The sequence below is a fragment of the Delphinus delphis genome, chromosome 6 (genome assembly GCF_949987515.2).
Source record: "Delphinus delphis chromosome 6, mDelDel1.2, whole genome shotgun sequence".
NCBI lineage: Eukaryota > Metazoa > Chordata > Mammalia > Artiodactyla > Delphinidae > Delphinus > Delphinus delphis.
In genome coordinates this window covers 83,924,675-83,950,775 of record NC_082688.1, presented here as the reverse complement: position 1 = coordinate 83,950,775, position 26,101 = coordinate 83,924,675, and the positions used below count along the sequence as shown (strand labels likewise).

Genomic DNA, 26,101 nt, shown 5'->3' with positions numbered 1-26,101 from the left:
AATTCTTTTCCCACAATTTTGTAAGCCATATGCATTTCCTGTTTTGTAAATTGTCTCTTCCCCCACTTCTAAGGTCCAGTGGCAGGCAGATAATACCCTACAATTAGTGTCTTGCCCAGCTTTCCATAGAAGTGGGTAGTAATATTAAATAAAAAAGATGTGATAGTACCATGGATTGGTATCCTCCACACAGGATACCCTATGCAGCTAGGGTCATTAATATTTTTAAACTGATTATATATTGAAGTATTATTTAAGATATATTGGGCTAAGTAAATGTTATTAAAATTAACTTTACCCATGGTTACTAGAACATTTTAAATTATGTATGTGGCTTGCATTATATTCCTATTGGATACTGCTGGTTTAGAGAATGAGATGACAAACAAGAACAACCAGTAAGATGAGAAACCAGAAAATAATTTGTTTCAAAGATGGAGTGATCAGCTATGTCAAAATCTTCTGATAGGTCGAGTTTAAGACCAAACATTAACCACTGGGTTTACCAACACTGAGATGTTTGATGACCATAATGTCACAATTTTGGTGGAACACGTGTTCAAAGCCTGACTGGAGTGGATTCAACAGAGAAAAGAGGACAGTGGGTATGAACACCTCTTAAGCATACTGGCTGAAAAGAAGAACTGAGGTATGGGCAGAAGCTGAAGGACAAGACTATGCCATGAAATGGTATTTCTGAGATTGAGTAACATGAATAAAGCATGTTTGTATGCTGATAGGAATGATCCAGTAGAGCAGCAAATTCATTACTCAAGGGATAAAGGTGAGAATTGGTAGACCAATGTCTTTGAATATAAGACTGAGTATGGAATCTAAGGCGCAAGCAGAAGGGATCACTCTTAGGAGCAGAGAAAGTTCATCTACATAACAGAAGGGCAGCAGAAAAGAGGTCACATATGCAGGTAGGTGGGAAGACTGCTTCCGTTTATTCAGTGCAATAGAAAGGCAGGTCATTTGCTTCAAGTGAGGATGGTCAAAGTGCTAGAAGTTTGAGGGGAGTGGAGTGAATGAACTAGGGAGATGTAATGATTGCTAGGGAGCACTGAGGGCCTACATGCAGTTACTGGTGATGAAATGGTAGTAGGACCAATCAGTGGAAATGCATTTTTTTCCAGTCACACTGAGATGTGCAGGTAGGCAAAGGGTTAGATTCAACTAGAATTGAGGTATAACAAGGCAAGAGAGGAAGGGAGCTGAAAGTATATGCAAGGGAATGACTGTAATAAAGGATGATGATACTTAAATTTGGAAAAGAGGGTCAAGAGGTTAATAACAATGAAGCAATGATATAAATAAACTGAAGTCCAAATAGGAGTGAAGAACTCTAGGAATCAGAACACAAGTAATTTAGAAACAGAGGTGGTGGTCTAAGAATGGGATGCTTCAAACTTCAAAGATCATTAAGGGGTTTCAAAGACTAATCTAAGGTATGGTCATTAAAAAGAGAAATCCTAAATGCTTCTAAAGAGAAAAATGAGTCGCATATTAAGAATCAGGATGGTAACACTGGGATTACAAATCAGTGGAACAATGCCTTCAAAATGCTGAGGATGTTATTTTCCAGCCTAGAAATCCATTACAGCCAAACTATCAATCAGGTGTGAGGGCAGGGAAGACATTTTCAGACATGCAAGGTCTCAAAGAAAAATGCCCTCCCTGTCTCCCCGAAGAAACTGAAGACACTGCACAAAGTAATAAACTAAGAACAATAAAGGCACAAGATCCAGGTAACTAGGGATCTAACAAAAAGAGAGGGAAATGGAATTCCCAGGAGAATGGTGCAGAGAAACCTGGGATGACAGCTGTGCAGTGGGCCTAGAAAGCAACTGACCCAGCCTGAAGCTAGAGAACAAAGAACTTCAAGAAGAGCATTTCAAAACAAAAATTATAAATTACCTGATATATATAGATATAGATGTTTATTACACGATGAAATATACGGATTACCTGATGTGTTTAATAATAATGGGAAAGGAAGAATTAAGGAAAAGTACACATAAAACTAAGCAAACCAAAAAGAAGAGGTAGTTATTACCATCAAGAAAAAAAAATTTGTATGAGGAAAAAAAAGCATACACTACTCTGGCTCATCTGTCATTAATATATATACAATCACAATAATGTTAGAATTGAATGATTTAACCACAAAGTGAATTACTATTTGAAGTGAGGAGGAGGTAATGTATGAATGCTAAACATATGCTAAAAATGTGCTGCTATACTATAGTTAAAAACTGATAAACCCTTAAACCCAGAAACTAGAATACAAGCCTATTATACAGAAACACAGAAGCAGATAGTAGAAAAAGGGTAAAATAATTGAATATTATTATGAATGGATAAGGAAAGAGCAGAGCACTATTATTTTTTCATTGTAAGTCTTGTGGGCTATTCGATTTTGTATACTATGTACAAGTATTATTACTTTTATTAAAATACACACCCTAGTGAAAACTTTCAAATAGCAAAACTGAACATGACCAGATTACCTTTAAGAAGATAACTGATGGTCAAGTGGAGAATGGACTAGAGGGAAAAGACTAGGCCAGAAAGTAGAGTTCAGAAACTCTCACAGGACCCTAACCTAAAGCTGACAGAGGCATGAACTAAAGCAGGAACAATGAGAGGGAAGGAAAAACAGTGCCCAGATTCAAGACACTTGCAAGGTAAAAGGATCTGGATGTTGGAGGTTAAAAAAAGTAATCAAAGATAACACTAAAGACACCATTTTACAAGATACAGAATCCAAGAGGAAAAGCCACCTGATGGAACTGTGGTCCCCATTTGCACGTGAGCAAGATATCGAGAAAGAAACATCTTTAGGCAACTGAAAACGTCTCCAGTTCAGGAGTAAAAACAAAGCAGAGACAAAATACATAATCATTTAGGAACTTCTGAAGCATCCATTTCAAACAAGCAAATTATTTAAGTCGCTCTTATTTATTCATCACCAGGCCTCTTAAGGATTTTACTAGATCAATTTTTTTTTTAATTATTAAAACTGAGACAAATTTATCTGGAAAATCTGAAAAGTTTAGCAAAACAGGAAAAATATCATCTTTCCAGCCTAGGAGCTAACTTATGTTTCTTTTCAGTTTTCTTTATTTTTACATAATTGATTACATTGTGTGCTGCCTTCTTAATCTTTTAAAGTATGCCTTTTTCCATGATATTACTTTGTCATCACTATATATTCATTACACGTAATCAATTATGTGTAATAAATTAACCATAATTTATTTCAACCATAACACTAATGGTGGCATTTTGATTGATACCAATTTTCACTGTTAAAAACACTGATTAATGTATTTGGGTATAAAGCGTCCACATTTCTAATAATTTCTTTAAGGCTGAGTTCTAAAGGTGAACTAAGTAGTTTAAATGGTGTCAATATGTTTAAGACTCTTGATATATACACTGCTAAACTGTTTTCCTAAACAGCTATGCTAATGCATACCCTCCACTATTAAAAAAAAAAATGTTCCAACATATTGCATCCTTACCAACATTGAATATTCTCATTTTAAAAACTTTGTAGATGAAAAGTGAACTGATTATTACTTTGTTTTTCTTGGATTACACTGAGCCTAAATTTTTAAAATATTATGGCCATTTGATAACCTTCCTCTATGAATGGGCTATTTATTTTACTGCGCATTTATTCATTCAGGTATTAGTGTTATGCTTTATTTGAATGGGATCTTAATACATAAAAATTGATTATTTTGTTGTCTATATTTTTCCTAGGACTTTTTTCTATCAGTTTTCTTCCTATTAGTCCTTTCCTTTAGGATTTCTCCCATCTCTTAGTAAGTTCTTCATCCAGAGACTATACAGAAATTTGATTGATTACTTCTATCATAAAAAAATTTTTTTAGTTTATTTAAAAAGAAAGTAATACATGCATATAATAAAAATTCCAATAGTAAAAACAAGTATATACCCTGACCCTCAAATACCCTAGTTATCTTCTTGTGTATGAAGATTTAACTACCTATCTCTTTAGAAAAAAGAAAACAAAAACAGTAGCAAGCTACTCATGCTTTTCTACACCTGACTTATTTTACATTAATTTGGAGATCTAATCTCATCTGTGTAAGTAAGCCTACCTCCTCCTTTGTAAAGGTTACACAGCACTTACTTGGCTGCATGAATGTAGTGTCATTTAATGAGTCTCCTACTGATGGACATTAGCTTCCAGACTTTAGTTACTACAATTAATGTCCTTGTATGTAGACCTTTGGGGATAAGCACAAATATATTTATAGGCTAAATTCCTAAAAGTGAAACTGCTGAAACAAGACATGCATTTTAAGTCACAGATATTACCAAACTGCTCTTTTAAAAAGTTGTATGAATTTACACTCCCATCAAAAAATGTACGAATCTTGCTTATAATGGAATCCTGTCCTAACTAATAAATGTGGAGGAAGTGCTAGAGTTCAAAATCATCATTTTGCAGCCAACACAGTCAAGATTAATCCAAGCAAGTATCATGAATGGATACTAAATATACAGGGAGAGACTTTAATGAGCAGGGTATTTATATGATCTTAAAGTGTTTCCCTACAGATTGCTTATTATGTATGCAAGGTTAGATATAGTAACCATATGGGAATGTAAACTGGTACAGCCACTATGGAAAACAGTATGGAGGTTCCTCAAAAAACTAGAGTTGCGGGCTTCCCTGGTGGCACAGTGGTTGAGAGTCCACCTGCCGATGCAGGGGACACGGGTTCGTGCCCCGGTCCGGGAGGATCCCACGTGCCGCGGAGCAGCTGGGCCCATGGGCCATGGCCGCTGGGCCTGCGCGTCCGGAGCCTGTGCTCCACAACGGGAAAGCCCACAACAGTGAGAGGCCCACGTACCGCAAAACAAAAACAAAAACAATGTAAATCAACTATACTTCAGTAAAATAAAAATTTTTTTAAAGTAACCATATAGCAATCAGAAAACGCTTTGATGGGGTGATAAAATCACATCACCATTGAGGGGCAGATGGACACTGTATGCTTCAGATGTGATACCATAAGAAGGATACAACATCACTCACATCATATGCCAGCCAGTACTGCATAATACAAATCTAATCGTGAAGAAAGAACAGACAAACCCCAAGTGAGGAACATTCTATTAAAAAAGGGAAAGTAGGAGAGGGCTGCATTTTCCAAAAATATCACTGTCATTAGAGACAAAAGGATAAGGAACTGTTGTAGATTAAAGGACACTAAAGAGATATGCAGCTAAATGAAGGACATGATCCTAGACTGGATCCCATACCGTAGGGAAAGATAAGGACATTACTGAGTCAACTGATAGAAATGGAACATGGGTAATGGATTGGTATTATAGATTTACTGAGGTTGATAATTGTGCTGTAGTTGTGTGTGAGAGTGCCGTTTTCCTTACAAGGTGCATACTGATGTGTCTCAGGGAAGAAGATCATAATGTACACAACTTACTCTGCAATGATTCAGAAAAAAAATACATATATACATACATGCATGAGAGAAAAACTGAAAAAACAAATGAGATAATAGGTTAATAGCAGGTGAATCTGGGTGTTCTTTGTGCAGTTACTGTAACTGCTATTATTTGGAAAATATTTCCAAATAAACTTTTTTTTAAAGATTAAAAAGAGGGAAACAATGACTATTCATATCCTACACACACACACAGAGCATGTGAGTGCCTGTTACAGGTAGAACATGGTGTCTCACAGTTTTAATTTGCATTTCTAAAGTGAGGTTAAGCATCTTATGTTTAATGGTCATTTTATTTCCGTAAACTGTCTTCCGATTTTTAAATAACTTTTTACACCTGAAATATTTTTTCTATCTACAACTTACTTTGATGTTGTTATAAACTGAATGTTTGTGTCCCCCCCAACTCCCAAATTCATATGTGAAATTCTAATGCCCAATGTGATAGTTATTTGGAGGTGAGGCCTTTGGAAGGAACGCACAGAGTTGTTTAACAAAAAGTCACAAGGCTTAAAAAAAAATAAAAAAGAGGGGGAACCTATAGATCGAGACTTAAGACATATCAACTGCAATAAACAGACTGAATGTGTCCCATCAAATTTTATATGTTGAAACCTAACCTTCAATGTGATGGTACTGGGAGATGGAGCCTTTAGGAGGTGATCAGGTCATGAGGCTGGGGCCCTCATACATGGCATTAGTGTTCTTATAAAAGAGACTCCAGAGAGCTCCCCACCCCTCCTTCTGCCATGTGAGGCCACAGTGCAAAGATGAACCAGGAAGCAGGCCCTCACCAGGCACCAAATCTGCTGTTGCCTTGATCTTACACTTCTTAGCTTCCAGACTATGGGAAATAAATTATTGTTTATAAGCTACCCAGTCTATGGTATGCTGTCATGGCAGCCTAAATGGACTAAGGCAGATGTAAAATGCTGATGAAGTAATTTTCAAGGGTACTAACTAATTGTTCCAGTACTATTTGGTAAAAAAAATCCTTTTTCTGTCCCACTGATTTTTTATGTCTTTTTGGGTATACTTTGAGAATGTACTTAAAATAATTTGTATGACTCTTCTCACTTTTTAACTCAAACTAATCTTTTAAAAAATTCCATCCAAATGGATAAGACTTTCCATGATATCCATATCAATTCAAATATGTAGCTAAATAACCAATGAGTATATAAGAAGGACACAGTATTTCAAAAACAACTCATAAGCTACACATTCAAATGTGAAAATCACATTAGGCATATATTTCATTATTCTCATATACATAATATAAATTTAGAAAAGCTTTACACTGAACCATTGCTGAAGCCTAAGATATTTATTCTGTATCAGTAACAGTGTGAAAAATAAAACCAGTTTCAACAAAGGAAAGAATTTAACAAAAATAATTACTTATCAATAGTTTCAAATGCTATCACATCTCCCCTTAAAATATCAGTATCTGAAATCTTTTTTTTATGATAAGGAGAAAAAATCTTTCTATGTCTAAAATGCACAACACTTCCTCAGGCTGAGGTACTTATTACTAAGTGGAAGAAAACGTTTATATTCTAAATTATTCTTCATAACTTTGTTTTCCTTAGCTCCCTCTTATCCAAAGACTGAGATTAACTTCCGTGTTATAATTTATAAGAGACCTGAGGGACGAGGGTATCTCTTCTATTTTCTTTGTGAATCCCCACAACATCCAAAATAAAGTAGGTCTGTACGTAACGGATATTCAATAAATGGTACTGACAAAAGGAACACACATTAAGATGAACACACATTAAGATGAAGATTTCTCTTTCTTGGAGAAAACTGGATTGTTTTAGCCAATATATTTGTAAACATCAACAGCATATTACTTTAAAAAACTATTTTTAACTATAAATGTTGACAAAAAAATACATATCACACAATCATTTAAATACTTCACAGTGAATAAGGCAGTCAATGAGCTTCAGGAATTTTTGTATTACAAAAGCTTACCTCTTCAAAAACAGCAGCTTTGTTTACTTTTTCCCTTGCAATGTCACAGATTTTCAAGATACCCAGAGCAAAAGCTTTCATGGCAGGATCTTCTATAAAGTCTGGATTATGAATGTAAAGGCACGTAAATACTGTCTGTGCCAAGGAATGGCCTTCTAACCATGTTATCTATAAAGAAATAAAAGAACACACATGTTTAAGGTGATACACAGAGTCTGAAAAGTCTGATCCAACAGTCAAAGGCCAGAGTGCCACAGGCCCAAATAAATATGATTAATCACAAGATTTAAAAGATGATTAAAAGGAAGGTCAGAAAAGACAAAGTACAGTTAGAATTCACTTTCATTAACTAAAGTCTTTCAAGAATTAAAAACATGATTACCTTAAAGTAATAGATATGGGAAGCATTCTTTTATATAATTGTTGCAAATATTCGGAGATTAATGAAATTACAGGGCCTCCTTACATCACATCCAAAAGCTATCAGTTCTACAAAGCAGTCAATAAAAACCTATGAAATTAAGGAATTCACAACTTTATAGCTAACCCGGTTCTTAGCCACTCATTCAACTCTTCTTTTTCATCCCAACTATTACTAACCCAGTCAAGTGCATCACATCTTACCTAGATTACTACAAGAAACTATGCAACTATTTCCCTGCCTCCCACCTCTACTTCAGTACCCCCACTCAGAGGGATCTTTCTAAAACACAAAAATAATCAGGCAACACTATTTTGAGTGACTACCATGAGGCAAGTGCCATGTGCTAGAAGCTAGAAGAACAGCAGCCAAAACTGAGTAATCATGACATCTAAGTACTATGCTAGGTATTTTCATATATCTTATCTCATTTTTTCCTAACACTTTGAGGAAGGCGGTATTTTTCTCATCTTACATATAAAGAAATAGTCAGAGAGTGTAAATAATTTGTCCAAGTTTATTTAGTTATAACTTACACTAAGTCCAAGAATTCTGCAATAGAGCAAAATAAAAAATGCTACATTACAGAATGAGAAAAGCACATGAAAACTGCTCCAATTAAGATGTGTATTTTGCGTTACTAGTGTGCAGAAGACTTTCCAGACTGAAAACCATCTGCCTATTAAAGTTCAAACTTAGATACAGCCCCGAGTCTCATAGAATTGTTCCTCAACTTTGACAAAAATTCTCCTCCTTGCCTCCTTTTATCCTATTCCACTAGGACAGTAAATGGCTAAAGAGTAATAAAAACATCTCTGAGAGAAACAGACAGCTTTGGAGGAAGAAGAATCAGGATCAGGATTCTGGTTATGCCCCCTACTAGCAAAGTAACCCTAGGCAAATAGATAAAGAGTGGTACCAGATAGCTCGCAGAGCTGATGTAAGACCTAAGTGAGGGACTTCCCTGGTGGCACAGTGGTTAAGAATCTGCCTGCCAATGCAGGGGACACGGGTTCAAGCCCTGGTCCAGGAAGATCCCACATGCTGCGGAGCAACTAAGCCCATGCGTCACAACTACTGAGCCTGCCCTCTAGAGCCCGTGAGCCACAACTACTGAGCCTGCCTTCTAGAGCCTGCGAGCCACAACTACTGAGCACACATGCCACAACTACTGACGCCCACACGCCTAGAGCCCGTGTTCTGCAACAAGAGAAGCCACCACGATGAGAAGACCATGCACTGCAATGAAGAACAGCCCCCGCTCGCCATAACTAGAGAAAGCCCGCACGCAGTAAAGAAGACCCAATGCAGCCAAAAATAAATAAATAAACTTATTTTTAAAAAAAAAGACCTAAGTGAAAAATACACACAAAAAATACATAACAAAAGTATTTCATACACACGGGCAATCAATGAGTATTTTACTAGATGCACAAATGAAGAAATTTTATATTATTTCTAAGGACAATGATTTAATATCAAGTTTAAAAAAGAAAGGGACAGTCAGAAAGAAGGGGGCAGAAAAAAGGGCTGTACAAATGAGAATTTTCCCACAATTAAACCACATGATCCAGGGAAGACAACCTATTCAGCATATATATATATAAATCACTAAAAAATTTTCTTCATAGTAGAAAATGGTCAGTTTACTTCAATATACCTTAGATTAGGAAAAAAACGTATCCAAAGCCAATCCAAAATTCTCTTTGGTTTAATTTCATGCTTATTAATGGAACCTCCCAATTTCAGATTTGTTTCCCTGGGTAGCTTGAGAATAAAAAGGGTACTTTGGATAATGCCTATATATTATTATCTTCCTTGGAAAGAAAATATCCTTCCAGAAAATGAGAACCTAAAACCGCCAGATGAAAAGATAAAATGCTGTTTCCTACAGCATAACTTGGCCTACTAATCTTATGTACATCTTACTAGGCCAAGCATTACATATATTTCATATTCAATGTTGTTGTATATACTTTCAAACTGAAATTCAAGTAAGTCACAGTTTTTAAATTAACCAACATGTTATCTTAACTCTTACCAAACAGCAAAAACATGTATCCATTATCCCTATCAATTCAGGCAAGGTGAGGTCTTTAATTTTAATGGTGCCATCCTAAAAAGAAGGAGAAATATGACATATAAATTTTTAAAATATGTATGGCTACTATGTACAGTAAATATTTTAAAATATCAATTCTAAGGAAACTATCTTATCATCTGATAAAACTAAGGTGCCAAATTAACTCTGTATTCTTAAAAATAATGTATCTTAATGGGTCTTCAATATGAAAAATCAAAGCCTCTCGAATTTGAAACAGAATAAAGGCCTTTATAAAAAAAGAGAGTCAGTGCTTCCCTGGTGGCTCAGTGGTTGAGAGTCTGCCTGCTGATGCAGGGGACACGGGTTCGTGCCCCGGTCCGGGAAGATCCCACATGCCGCGGAGCAGCTGGGCCTGTGAGCCATGGCCGCTGGGCCTGCGCGTCTGGAGCCTGTGCTCCTCAACGGGAGAGGCCACAACAGTGAGAGGCCCCAACAGTGAGAGGCCCACGTACCACCAGAAATAAATAAATAAATAAATAAATAGAGTCAAACCAACAAGCATTTTAAAAGCACAGTTCAAATTAGTTTTAAACATTAATAAGTATGAAGCATTTTAATAAACTGAAACTACTCACAAAGAAAATAAAACTACTTACAAAGAAAAAAAATGTTTTAAACATTTCCCTTAAACTAATTAACTATACTACTCATAATTTTTTTTAACACTATCCACTTACTTAGCAAATCTTTCTTCACAAAATATGCAAAAATTAAACTCTGAGGCAACTATGAATGAACTTCTAAATCAATTCTCATTGAGTTAAACAGCTAGTTCACTACCACAAGCATTTTACTTAATATATTAATACATAAAATTTAATCCCTAAGCCAATTACCCAGGTATGTGAATACATACTCAAATGCTTTCAAAAATTAACTTAAAAAGTGCGCACAGACACAAATTTAGAGCAAGCTTTTAATGGAGACATTAAACAATAAAAATTTCAATGGAAAGAGAAAGATAACCAACGCTTGTTTACATACCTGAGAGACATTTAAGAAAATTACACTTTAACATACTAAGTTTAATTTCCATTATTAATCAAAATGTTTTAACATATGAATAACAAACAATAAAAGAAAACACAAACGGCACAATGGTGACTACCTTGATAGATTGTTCAAAATTGAGAACTTTTCGATTAACTTGGTTTCCAATCATGCCAGCATCCATCTTGGGATCCATCATTTCAATGGCAGACATAGCTTCAAAAAGACCAAATCTGCAAATAAAAAAATTGACTCTACAAATTGTTTATGAACTAATAAGCTTACTTAGATTCCTACAATGGTACAAAAATTATTACAGTACTTTAAATAACTACCCTATTTTATGTATTTGGTCTTTCCAACTTGCTATCACTTCTACTTCAATTAGATAATCTTCCTTTAACATAAAAATTATTCCATGTACTTGTCACTCAAATTATTTTACATGTACTATGAGGCAAGAAAAGAATTAAAACCAAAGTTGTTTTAGTTCTTCCTTCAAAAAGTTAGAAGTTTTTGAAAAAAAAGAGATCAACTGATCTACAATGGATTTCATTTTGCCTTCTTTAAATAATTTTCTCTAACTATTTAACACTTAGAAAGTTATGTTTGGAATAATCATTATCAAATGTAACTTTTAGATTTTTTTCATTTTCTTTACATCTTGAAAGTCTAAAAACCTGCCATGTTACCATCTATAATGCCCAAAGTTTTGGCAATTACATAAGAAAAAAATAAAATCCAGAAATTTTGATGGTCTGGTGTTTGTGGCTTATTAGCCACAGAAGCAGATAGTTGTGATGTAGTGTGGACTGATTAGTTAGTATATCTTTGAGATATGAGAAAAGAAAAGCCTAAAAGAAAGTGATTGTCCATCAAGCTACTGACTTCCTATTTTGCTTAGTCTAAGCCATTAGATTACCAGGAAAATAAAGGCACCTACCTTGTTACATTAAATCATTTCTCTCAGAAAAGCAGCAGCAGTAAGACATCAAGAAAAATAAACAAATCGGACCTAATCAAACTTAGAAGCTTTTGCACAGCAAAATAAACCATAAACAAAATGAAAAGACAACTTACAGAATGGGAGAAAATATTTGTAAATGATGCAACCAACAAGGGCTTAATTTCCAAAATACATAAACAGCTCATACAACTCAACAACAACAAAAAACAACCCAATTGAAAAATGGGCAGAAGATCTACACAGATGTTTCTCCAAAGAAGAAATACAAAGGGCCAGCAGGCACATGAAAAGATGCTCAACATCTCTAATTATTAAAGAAATGCAAATCAAAACCACAATGAGGTACCACCTCACACTGCTCAGAATGCCCATCATTAAAAACTCTACAAATAACAAATGCCAGAGACAATGTGGAGAGAACAGAACCCTCCTGCACTGTTGGTGGGAATGTAAGTTGGTACAGCCACTATGGAAAAGAGTATGGAGGTTCCTGAGAAAACTAAAAATAGAATTACCACATGATCCAGCAATCCCACTCCTGGGCATATACAGACAAAACTTTAATTCAAAAAGATACACGTACCCCTATGTTCACAGCAGCACTATTACACAACAGCCAAGACATGGAAACAGCCTAAAAGTCCACTGACAGATGAATGGGTAAAGAAGGTGTGGTACATAAATGAAATGGAATACTACTCATCCATAAAAAAGAATGAAATAATGCCATTTGCAGCAAGATGGATGGACCTAGACATTACCATACTAAGTGAAGTCAGACAGAAAAAGACAAAAACCGTATGACATCACTTATATGTGGAATCTAAAATACGACACAAATGAACCTATCTACGAAACAGAAACAGACTCATGGACATAGAGAACACACTTGTGGTTGTCAAGGGGGAGGGGGTTGGGGGAAGGATGCAGTGGGAGGTTGGGGTTAGCAGATGTAAACTATTATATAGAGAATAGATAAACAACAAGGTCCTACTGTATAGCACAGAGAACTATATTCGATGTCCTATGATGAACCATAATGGAAAAGGATACATAAAAAATATATATATACATACGTATAACAATCATTTTGCTGTACAGCAGAAATTAACATGACATTGTAAATCAACTATAATTCAATTAAAAAAAAAAGAAGAGCTTTAAGGAGACACGCCCTGAAATCCATCAAACCTCTTAATGCTTCAATTTAAGATACTCTGACAATATGAGCATACTGAAGAAAACTCTCATCTATAAATCTGATGCAATGTTGTGGATCAAAACCCAAATGGTATTTTTCAATGAGCTTGTCAAGTCGAAAGAGAAAATATGCAAAAATGGAAAAGAACCTTTTCAATAAAACAGGGATTCACCAAATATCAAAGATACTATAAACCTGTAATAATTAAAAGCATTCTAGCATACACAGATGAAGAAAAAACAATCCAAAGCCATGTTTTTGTAGGAAGTACATAAGCTAAAGGTGGAATTTCAAATTAGTGGAAAAACAGTGTATTAGTCAATAAATACTATTAAGACAAATGGCTAACCATCCTGAAAAAGTGAAATCTTTGATTTATGCAATTTAATAAAACAAACCCCAGGCAGATCTAAGTTCTAAACCTAAAATAAGCAAATGAACAAAAACTCTTTTAATAATTTACAAAGCCACAAAGAAAAAAGTTGGTAACTCCAACTGTGTAAAATATTAAAAATTTATATGTAGCAATAAACCAGTCAGTTAAAACACTGACAATTATCTAGGGGAAATATTTTTAATATAGGTAATTTTGAAAAAGTTAATATCCATAATATATAACTAACTCATACAAATAGGAAAAGGCAAATAATCCAAAGAAAAGTAGGCAAAGGACATGAATGGATAATTAACAGAAGAGAAAATATAAACTATTAATAAAAAAGTAAAAAGCTATTCAAATTGTAATGTAATCAAGTAATGCAAAACAAAATGATGCTGGTTTTTGGCAGGGGTCGGGGGGAGTAAGGAAACTTTTTTTTGTTTTGTTTTTGTTTTTCTTGTTTTTTGCGGTACGCGGGCCTCTCACTGTTGTGGCCTCTCCCGTTGCGGAGCAACAGGCTCCGGACGCGCAGGTTCAGAGGCCATGGCTCACGGGCACAGCCGCTCCGCGGCATGTGTATCTTCCCGGACCGGGGCACGAACCCGTGTCCCCTGCATCGGCAGGCGGACTCTCAACCACTGCGCCACCAGGGAAGCCCTTTTTTTTTAATTTGTACCCTCATATGCTGTTGGTGTTAGTGTAAACTGATAAAGACTTTTGTGAGGGAAAAAATTTGGCTGAATACATTAAAATCCAGTCATTTGATTTCTAGGCTTCTAAAATTCATTTGCACATGTATATGTATAAAGAGGCTTATATAAATTAAATGTTTTGAATTTTCCCACGTTACCAAAATATGTTGCCATCTGAATGTCCATCAATAGGGATACCATAGAACAAATTATGGTACAGTCATTTTATAAAATAAAAAGCAGCAGTTAAAATGAACAAGGTGGAGTTAACATGGAAAGATCTCCAAGATATACTGAAAGTGGGGGGTGGGGAATTTGCAGAATACACACAGTCGACCCTCGCTATCCACAGGGGGTTAGCTCCAGGAGCCTCCACAGATGCTCAAGTCCCTTACATAAAGAATGGCAAAGCTGAATACTGTACTATATATCCCCACTTACAGTTAACTAGTTTTACAGATTTCATTCATGTATATAAGAATATATATCTTTATAGGTCCAGGACATGTAACAATCTGATGACTTATAACAATGACTATCTCCAAGCAAAGAACAGAGATTGTATTGGAGAGATGGTGTCATGAGAAGTTCTGCTTCATCTCTAATGTTTAAATTTGTTAAAAACAAAGTATCCGTTTATTACTTATATGAAAACAACTAAAGAAAAGTTGTTAATGGCACAATTAAAACCCTAGATCAATAAAGTCTACCATATGACCCAGCAATCCCACTACTCGGCATATACCCTGAGAAAACCATTCAAAAGGACACATGTACCCCAATGTTCACTGCAGCACTATTTACAATAGCCAGGACGTGGAAACAACCTAAATGTCCAACAACAGATGAATGGATAAAGAAGATGTGGTACATATATACAATGGAATATTACTCAGTCATAAAAAGGAACGAAATTGGGTCATTTGTAGAGATGTGGATGGACCTAGAGTCTGTCATACAGAGTGAAGTAAGGCAGAAAGAGACAAACAATTACCGTATATTAATGCATATATGTGGAATCTAGAAAAATGGTACAGGTGAACCTATTTGCAAGGCAGGAACAGAGACACAGATGTACAGAACGGACACGTGGACACAGGTGGCAGGGAAGAGAAGGGTGGGACAAATTGGGAGATTAGGATTGACATATATACACCACCATGCATAAAATAGCTAGCAGGAACATGCTATAAAGCACAGGAAGCTCAGCTCGGTACTCTGTGATGACCTAGAAAGGTGGGGTGGGGGGTGGGAGGGAGGCTCAAGAGGGAGGGGATATAAGTATACATATAGCTGATTCATTGTACTTCATTGTACAGCAGAAACTAACACAACAATGTAAAGCAGTTATACTCCAATAAAAAATTTTTTTAAAAAATAAGGTATTTGCTTCACTAGTAAAATTGCTATAGAAACCAGAGTAGCAGTAAGTTAGCTATTCCACACATTCAACAAATACTGAGTGCCTGCTTATGTGCTAGGCACTGTTCTAGGCACTTGAGATACATGAGTGAGCAAAACAAATCTGCCTGTCACATGGGGCTTACGTTCTAGTGGAAGGAAACAAACAATAAAGATAAGGAAATGACATAGAAGGCTAGAACACCATACATGCTAGGGGGAAAAAAAATGACAGTTAAAGAAGATATGGATTAAAAGGATACAAATTTAATAGATGGCCAGTGTAGGCTGCTGGCAATCATGATCCCTGGGCTCAGTGTCTAAAACCTTGGGGAAATGAAGAGGGCTATGTCCCTCTAGCGGCCCTCTCTCAAATGTTATTCCATAGTCAGGAGCTACATTCTTTCCTGCATTAGCTTATGGTTTGATTTCATTATATCCTTCCTATCATTGCCTGTGACATCAAAATGATGACCTACAGTGGTTCTCAAAGTGTGGTCCCTAGATCAGCAGCATCAATCTCACCTGAGAACTTGAGAAATTCAACTTCTGTGACCCCACACTAGACCTACTAAATAAGGAACTCTGGGGGTGGGTTCCAGAAATCTGTGTTTTAAAACCCTTCTGATGATTCTGATGTCACTAAAGTCTGAGAAGAACTAAATTTCAAGTTTCTACTTCCCCTAACAAATGTCCAATCTTGTCTACTTACTAATTTAAAATTTCATACTCCCAACCTTGAAAATTGAGTCTGGCCACAGCAGTATAGGAACTGAGGCTATCTATGGGAATATAAATATAATCAAGAATTTCCTTTCATTTACCTTTCTAGGGATTCTCAATCTACTTTCATCTAGGCATTTAATCACCTACCTCTGGTCATCAACCAGCATATCACATACAACATGCAACCAATACCTTTTCTCAAGAAATTCCACATCCTGTATACCTACCCTCAAGAAATGACCATAAGTCACAGTTTCACTAGGTACAACCACTTCCTATCACGACTAAGGTCAGCTGCCCCAAAACAGCTGACCAAGGTTAAAAATATATAATTAGTGTTATTCTTACAGCTTTGAAATGTAAAATTACTCAGACTTCAAGGAATACTATTGCACAGGAGACAAAATAGATGGAAATATTACACTACACTATTTCAAAGGACACAAATACTTACAGCTTATCATGAAGCAGTTCTCCCAACTTTAATTCTAAAAGAAACAAAGAGAAAAATCTTTTGAATAATACCATATTTATATTTAACTGTTAATTCTAAAAAAAAAAATGAAACAAAATATTAGCACCTGAAAAATGTGCTTGCAGTCCTTTAAACTTCATTTTCTAAGAAATGGTCATATTATTTTTACTCAATTACTAATATAATGTCTTCTACACAGTGAATATTTAAACACTAACTATAAATTGAACTTCTGAGGATTAACAAGTGACCCGTCACAGGCAACAATAATACAACCAGAATTATCAGGCCCATTTTTAAAAAACCACTAATACATTTCTCCCTAAGTAAACTTTTTCACAGAACTGTATGCTATTTCTCAAGTTGTTTTTTTTTTTTTTTGTGGTATGCGGGCCTCTCACTGTTGTGGCCTCTCCCGTTGCGGAGCACAGGCTCCGGATGCGCAGGATCAGCGGCCATGGTTCACAGGCCCAGCCTCTGCGCGGCATGTGGGATCTTCCCGGACCGGGGTACGAACCCGTGTCCTCTGCATCAGCAGGCGGACTCTCAACCACTGCGCCACCAGGGAAGCCCTCTCAAGTTGTTTTTAAACTACTTGGCATCATAATCTAATCTCCTTTTGTCCCAGGAACAGTGTTCAAACTATTTTTTATTACATTTTATTTAAATAATGTAGAAAACACTTGCATAAACAGCTGATCAAAAGAGTGTTAATCCTCCATAAAGCAGCAGTTCTCAACCTTGGCTGCATATCAGTATCAACTGGGGAGCTTTTGAAAACCCCAATGTCCAATCAGCACCCCAAACCAATCAAATTCTAGGAGTGGGACCCATAGAGTGGTTTTAAAGTACTCCAGATGATTTCAATGTGCAAGTAAAGTAGCTTAAATGTTGATGGTCAACTCCTGTGGAAGACATAAAGAAGCAGTTCTCAGAATATTACTAATCTCCCTAGCTAATAAGTTAAATGACATTCATTTTTTAAAGTTCCATGTACCAAAACAGATAAATCAATGAGAAGCATTTATCAAAATACTGTAATGAAGCATAATAGAACATACAGTGGTTCTCAAAGATGGTTTGAGAACCCAGGAGCCTGTGATGTTAAAGTCATTTTGTTATAATACTAAATTACTAAAATAATACTAATACATTTTGTAAATAATACTAAACTTTTTTTCATTGTGTTGACATTTACAATGATGATGCAAAAGCAATGGTGTAAAGAGGAAAAGGGCAAAACTCTATCTTCAGCACAAATCAAGACAGTGGCCCCAAGCTAAACAGTGTATTCTTCACTTCCATGCACTTTCACTTAAGAAGTCCTTGATGGAACAGTAAAAATTATTAATCTCAGGGCCAGGACCAGAGTGCAAGTAAGGCATGTAGGTTGCAAAATTTAAGAAGGCACTTTCAAGTAGTGCCTTCTTAAATTCTGTACCCTAATTGCCTCACTCACTTCATCCTAGGGCTGGTCCTGATATACCTAATTAAATTTCAATCTTTGAATACACCTTTTTAATATTCTATTTGACAAATGGGAAGTATACATAAACACTTCCTCTGCTTACCAAAGTAAGAGACTGTCTCAAGGAAAAGCTCTTGCACAACTATCATGAAACACCACTTTTACTTGAAAGAACAGTGACAAATTATAGTTATTCAGACTTGACAATATGGCATTTGCTTGAAAATAAATGAGTTTGTCGCTTTAGGAAAATAACTGACAAGGTTTATTGCCAGTGATAAAATTTGAGCTTTCAAGGAAAAATCGGAATTTTGGAAAGCATATATCTGCCACTGTGAACTTGACAGTGTCCCAATACTTAAAAAGGCTTTCCTGAGGATACTGTGGTGATATTAACAAATGTGCTTTTTAATACTGAATAATGAAGTGTGTCAACACTTGGAAAATGTGCTTAACTCACTAAACCAATATTTTGCAAATAGCAATGCATGTTACAAAATTAGGCATGGATAAAAGATCCCTTCAATGTTCTAGACAGACCAATATACTTTATGTAACACAGCATGAAAGGTCCACTGATATGCTTTCAGATTCCACACTGCAATCTTAATCTTTAAGAAATTACCACCTGCCAAGTTTTGGTATAGTAGCAAAGAATATCCACAATTACCTGAAAAGGTTCCACCATCTTTTAACTACATATTTGGTGAGGCCTGATATACTTCCTATACTTCTACCAAAACGACATGTGGCAACAGACTGAACACAGAAGCAGATAGGGAATTCAGGTGTCCTCTATTATGCCGATATCAAAGAGATTTTCAAAAGTATAAAACAATGCCACTCTTCAAAGTTGTTCTTTGTTTTGGAAAATACATTTTTCATTTTAAAAATGTTATGTTGACATGCAATGGGTTTATTACCATTTTCAAATGAACAAGTATTTTTAAAATGTGTTTTAAATTCTAATACCGTAAATATCAATATACATATAATACACATAAACAATACTTTTTAAAAGCATAAGAGGGTATTTTTAAGAGTATAATGGGGTTCTGATACCAAAAAGTTGAGAACTGCTGTAATAATTTACCACATACTTAGGGTAGATTTGGGTACCAAATAGCTTCACTGAACACTCCACAGACCTAGAAGCAAGTCGATCACTCTGGGCCCTGATTTTATCATCTGTAAAATGAAGGCCTGTACTAGATGGTTCTGTTAAAGTTCCTTAGGACATCCTCCCTTTTGCCTTGGAAATGAACAATGAACTATAACTTGTAGCTGGAGTTTGGGTTTGCAGCAGCGCTAAGCACTTGAAGCATACGATCATTCCCCTGAAGAAAAGTAATCTAACGGGATGAGAAAAACATGTAACTATTTGACAACGCAAATACATTTTACCCTCTTATAAATGAGAAGATAATTTGAGAACTGGTGTTATAGATCTTTGAATATATTTATACACATAACATTGTAAATCATGGTTAAGTTCACTGCTAGGGTCGCTATGAAGACCCTACTGAATCTATGATATAGCTGGAATCCAGTACCGTTGTACAGTGATAAACAGATGAATTAAAGTTTACCCCTGTGTAAAGGTGGCCAACTGAACACATGCAACAACCTTTAACTCCCTCCTGAAATCTCATTTAAACAATTAAAGGAAAAAAAAATTTTTTTTTTTTTAAAGAAAGCTATGAACCTAAAGGAAGAGGAAAAATTGGTGCAGAAATAATACAACAAAATTAGGGAAACTTGGAAACAGAAAGACAAGTCGTTTCCTAGCAAACCCAAGAAAAATAAAACCAGCAGTGGAGAAAGCCAAAACCAACCCGATTTACCACTTACCTCTGAAAGTGAGGATATAAAGATGGGCTAAAATATAGAGAACTGAGCCATCAGACAGCCAAGAGCCCTGCCCTAATTTACAGAACAAGATAACTACCCCTCCCTCACCCTGGATAATACTGAAGGCTTTCTTTGAAAAGGGCAAAACAAAAAATCTCCAGGGACAGAAGGTTATTTGAAGGGTAGGATTCAGTACTGGAAAGAGGGGGCATTAAGTGAATATGTAAAAATTCCAGACCTCTTCCCCCACTTAACTGTTAAATCACAGGCAAACAGTCAAATCTTCAACCTCAAGCAGGAGATTAGATAAATTTTTCTCTACAGAATATAATCTTTCCAAGAGGAAGGAGCTAAATAACTGACACCAGAGGTTCTCCAACACAAAAGCCAAGTCAGATCACCTGATACTGGCGTTCATAGCAGAGGAGTCCTGCTCAAAAATTCGGAGCTTCCAGCTGGCTTTTAGCCAGCCTCCCCCCACCTTCAACAGGCAACAAAGGATTCTTAGATATCTGAAGTAATCCCCTAACACGAAAGATAGAAACCAAAGAAAACAAACTAAAAAAGGCAAGTTGGAGGAAAGACACTAAGTTGGGAAACAAAATTTCAAAACAACTATTATTAATCTTAGAAAAAATAGTGCAACCCTGAAACAAAAACACTCTACTTTTATTAAAAAAAGAAACATTCAGAGGGAAAAAATCTTAGAAATTAAAAACATTACAGCAGGGGCTTCCCTGGTGGCGCAGTGGTTGAGAGTCCACCTGCCGATGCAGGGGACACGGGTTCGTGCCCCGGTCTGGGAGGATCCCACATTCCGCGGAGCGGCTGGGCCCGTGAGCCATGGCCACTGAGCCTGCGCGTCCGGAGCCTCTGCTCCGCAACGGGAGAGGCCACAACAGTAAGAGGCCCGCATACCGCAAAAAAAAAAACCAAAACACATTACAGCAGAAAAGAAAAATTAAATTGAGAATCTTAGTCCACTCAGGCAGCTATAACTAAAATACCATAAATTGGGTGGCCTATGAATAACAAACATTTTTTTTTTTTTTTTTTTTTTTGCGGTATGTGGGCCTCCCACGGCCGTGGCCTCTCCCGTTTTGCGTTATCGACAGGATTTCTGCACTCACAGAGCTTATATTTCAGTGGGTGAGGCTAACAATAAAAGATAATTGAAAATGATGGTTTCTCACAGTAGATAAGTACTATGAAGAAAATAAAGCAGGGTGATTCAACTGAGGTGGAGCTGGATAGAAGAGAATGAGGGGATAAATCTGTTTAGATTGGCTGTTGAGACCTCACTGGGACGGTAACATTTTTTTTTAATATTTATTTATTTATTTGGCTGTATCGGGTCTTAGTTGCGGCATGCGGGATCTAGTTCCCTCACTAGGGATGGAACCTGGGCCCCCTGCATTGGGAGCACGGAGTCTTAACCGCTGGACCACCAGAGAAGTCCCTGGAACAGTAACATTTAAGTGGTCAGGAAGGAGCCAGCTATGTAAAGACCTGGGGACACGACCTTAGTGTGTTTAATGAGATAAGGATCTCATGACCGAACATAATGAGTCTAGTGAAGCAGTGGTACAAAAAAAGTCTGAGGCAGACACTAGATCACATAGGCCAAAGGGAAGAAGTTTGAATTTTATTCTACATGTAACAGGAAGCCACTGGAGGATCTTAAGCAGGGAATGACATGATCTGATTATTTTCAAACCTCAAATATACAATAATACTCCCGTCTTTAGGGCGACAGAATTCGTATTTCCACAGTTTGAAATTACTGCTATGTGCTCTCTAACCTGTTATTTAAAAGTTAGAAAATTTTAACCCAAGAAACTGCCTGAACATCTGTATTTAATGCTATAACCTACATAAACTGGCTTTAAATGAAAGTTAAAATCAGAGGAGAATGAATAAGTGTGGTTAACAAACTCGATAAACCACACATGTTGATTTTTTCCATTTATTGAGATAGTTTAGAAATCACAATCCACATTTTTATTGCACCCTTTCCCAAATTTTGAACTTCTAATTCAAAAATTCAAACTCACCTCGACAAGCTTCTTCAAAATCTTGAGTTATGTCCACCCAGTTTGTATTGCTTTTTTCCATCTTTTCTGGTATACTGAGCTCCCATCCTGAATCATCATCGTCTACAGAAGCTTTCATAACCATTATTCCTATAAAATTAATATTGGTGTAAAAGAGAGAATGTAGCTTTCAGGGCAAGAGTATTTGCAAACCATGTGCGTTTAAGTATTGGATGAAAGTCTTACTAAACTCTTTAAGCAGAGCTCTTCTGAGTTTGAGGACCGCACTGTAAAAACCTACCTTACTGCAATTAAATCCCACGTCAATTAACACTGCTGCTGCTCTGCCTATTTAGGAAGAAAAAATCACAAACCATCCCACAGCTGGCCCAAAGAGAACCAACTCCAGAGCTTCCTACTTTCAACACTGGCCACAAATAACCAAGGCACTCTTCAAGGTCCCCTCTCGAAGCCCAAGACCCCAGCAACTACACAAGTCAAGGTGGTCCTTCACCTGCCCGGAGCTCGCCGGGAAAACCTCTCCCGTCCCGGCCGGACCCCTACACAGCCTGTCCGAGCGGCATAGCGTGAGGGAGCGCACCGCCGGGCCCCAGTCGCCGGGCCCAGGGCGGGGGCGCACCTGAGGAGGGGACCGCCCCACCCGGGTCTGCCCGGCCCGGCCCCAGCCCCACGGGCACGGAGGCAAGGACAGGCTGTCGTCGCGCGGGAGAACTGGCACGCCCGGTGCCAGGTCGTCGCCCCGATAACACCGAGTAAGGCTAGGGCCCCGGCGGGCAGTGGGCACGGGGAAGCCCGCAGCTCCTACCTGAAGCGCGGCGGGAGGGCAGGGGCCGCAGGGTGACCTGGCGTCCCCAGGGTCCGCCACGCGCGCGGGGTGCTGCGGCTCTCTGACACGGGAGGGAAGAAGTCTCAATGGCTCCGAACAGCGGTCCCTATCTACTTCTCCCGTGGCCACCCGCGCTGCCACGCACCGCCCAGCTCGCGGAAATAACGACGCCGCCTGGGCCGCCGCAGCCAACCCCTCCCCTCTCAGCCCAGCCCGACCGGCCGCGTGCGCGCATGCGTACGCCCGGTGCGCGCGACCCCGCCTCCTCTCCCTCACGCCTTGGGACTTCGCGCTCCCCGGCCACACCCCCTTCCTCGCTACCGACAGCCTTAGGCCGGGGCGGCTATCTTCTCTTCTCGCGGGATTAGAGCCAATCGCGAGACCGGAAGCTACCTTCCTTCTCCAGCCTGCGGCCTTGTCCTGGGTAGTGGGTGAGTGCCGGTAAGGGGCGGAGCCTGAGGGCCCAGAGCCCGTCCCGCTTCGCGTCGCGCGGTTCTCTGGGAAATTCTTAGAAAGGTGCCGGGGAGGCGCGAGGAAGCGATGGAAGTACGCGCAGGGGTTAGTTGTTGGGGCCTTGCATGAAGAGCCCGGTTACGAGAGCTCCATCGAGCTGGTGCTGCCTGACACAGGTTTTATGTTTCCTAGAGAGCCTGGGGATTTCATGAGGAAAAATTGAAACAAAATATAAGCAGAATCAAGCCAGTTATTTTCTTTTAGATCCTTTACATGGTTTAGATTTTTCCTGAAATTAATGATCAGTTTTAAAGTGGGGTTACATAAGTAGACTAGTATGGGTAGGAAACGAAACGCATGCTTATCACTACATAGCCATTAAGATAGCCTGAATTTAAAAGGCGGTATCAAATGTTGACAACATGGAGCAGCTGGACATCTCATATGTTCCTGATGGGAATCCAAAATGGTCCAACCATTTTGGTAAACAGTTTGTCTTTTACTATAAAATTAATCATGCATTTACATGATCCAGCAATCACACTCCTAGGTATTTACTTAGGAATGAAAATGTGCACACACAAAAGCTTTTTTTTTTCTCTTGGTGAAGCCACATTAATTTCTTTTTTAAGTGAATTTGACTTTCAGTGCAGTTCCAATTCATGCTTTTAGACATACATGATCTCCAAAATGTTAAAGTAATTTCAGTCAATTGAGCCTTCAGTGGCAAAGCTTATAAATTATATTTATTAGTATGGTCAAGATAAGAAAGGAGTTTGGGCTTTGATTATAAAATGCAGGTCTTTCTCTGATTCTCTTGGCTAAACTTTTCTTTTTTCCATTCTTTGCTGTCTTCCATCTTTCTGGCTCGAATTTCCCTCATTAAATCAAAAAATACCTTGTCAACATTAGCTCGTGTTTTAGCAGATGTTTCCACATAGTTAACTTTCCACTGATCGGCTCTGGATTTTGCCTCTTTATAGCTTTATTTTTAATGATCAAAAACTGGAAACAACCATAATCTTCATCATCTGGTGGCATATCCATACAATGATACGTAATTATTCATATAATGAATAGTAATTTTCGGCAAACAGGGATGACTTCTTGACATGCAAAAATATGAATCTCATAAAACATTATTCTGAGCAAAGGAAATCAGAGTATGAGCAAAAGATTATGATTCCATTTATATGAAATTCTAAAAAAGACTAATCTCTCATGACAAAACAGAACAGTGACTGCCAGGAGACGAGGTGGGTGTCAAGGAAGGATTAATTGGAATAGGGCTAGGTGATTTGAGGGGAGGGAGACGTTCTGTATCTTGATTATGGTGGTGGTTATATGGCCGAATTCATTTGTAAAAGTTCATTGAAGTACACACAACGTGTGCATTTTACTGTGTGCAAATCAAACCTCAGTAAAGTTGATTTTAAAAACAGAAAAATATACATCTTCATGTCTCATATAGAATAATGTTTCCTAAGGGCAGGAGCTTTGACTATTTTGATCAAAGTTGTATCCCTACCATAAAAAGCAGTGGTTGGCCTATAGTAGGTACTCACTAAATACACTGAAGATAAGAATATAGAAAAGAATGACAGTAAAACAGAAATTTATATTGTTTCTCCAAAAGCATTTGATGATCTTTTCAGAGGCCATAAGAAATCTAGAAAAGGATGAACTGACTGCATCTGAGTTATTCAGTATTATGTGTAGATTGTGACAAAAACCAATACAGCACACAAAAAAACAAAGCAAAACACCAAATTTTTGAAATAAGACTGCATCCAAAATAACTGAAAAATAAAAGTTAGAAAGAAAAGAAAAATCACCAGAACAGACTAGCCAAGTGAAACAGGATTTTCTTAATTTCTTTACTAAAACCGTAATTTATTTGAAATTCAAATTTATTTTCACAACTTCTAATTATCTCTCTGCTTTAGAAACCATTTTCCCTGAGAAGGGAAAGATACAGTAATCCAATAAAGAGTTATAAAAAAGTTAAAGTAAACTTCTGTGTTAAGGGATAATGTATAAGTATCCTCTGTATGATGTTTCTAGTTATATTTTTCTCACACATTAAATAGTTGTTCCTACTACCAATTACTACTGATCACCACTGTTAATTAGTCCTATTGTTTTGTTTTTAAAATGGCATTTAAGTAACAGAAAATTAAATACAGAATATACAATTTCAAATATCTATTTTTCATAAATTTATGTTTAAGACATATGTGTATATTTATTATACATCTTTTTTCCTATGTGGCTGTGTCCTGGATTGACAATCTAAAAAGATAGTCACCCCACTTCACTGAGTGAATACACCATAATTTATTCAACCAGTTCTCTGTTGATGGACATTTAGGTTGTTTGCAGGGTTTTTCCATTATAAATAGTGCTACCATGAATAGCAGTGTACGTATGCCTTTTCATAATATTGCCAGTGTATCTTTGGGATAAATTCCCGTAAGCAGCATTTGGGGTCTAAGAATACGTGCACATGTAATTTTGCTATTGCCAAATTCCCCCCATTAAGTGTCCCCTCCCCGCAATTAGCAACGTATGAGAGTGCTCCCTTTTCCATAACCTCATCAATACAG

General features: G+C 37.3%; 1 protein-coding gene across 2 annotated transcripts in view; it reads right to left on the bottom strand.

Moving 5' to 3' along the window:
* The window catches only part of NAA35 (N-alpha-acetyltransferase 35, NatC auxiliary subunit), an 89,511-nt gene extending 66,275 nt beyond the window's left edge, over positions 1-23,236 (bottom strand). For both annotated transcript variants that reach the window (XM_060014983.1, XM_060014984.1), the window contains exons 1-6: positions 23,022-23,236; positions 22,217-22,345; positions 16,823-16,856; positions 11,121-11,235; positions 9,950-10,024; positions 7,488-7,655 (exon numbers count right to left, since the gene is read on the bottom strand). In XM_060014983.1, the coding sequence (XP_059870966.1) occupies positions 7,488-7,655; positions 9,950-10,024; positions 11,121-11,235; positions 16,823-16,856; positions 22,217-22,340 (516 nt within the window). In that variant the 5' untranslated portion in view covers positions 22,341-22,345; positions 23,022-23,236. The remainder of the gene's footprint in view (positions 1-7,487; positions 7,656-9,949; positions 10,025-11,120; positions 11,236-16,822; positions 16,857-22,216; positions 22,346-23,021) is intronic.
* Between the last annotated feature and the right edge of the window lie 2,865 nt (positions 23,237-26,101).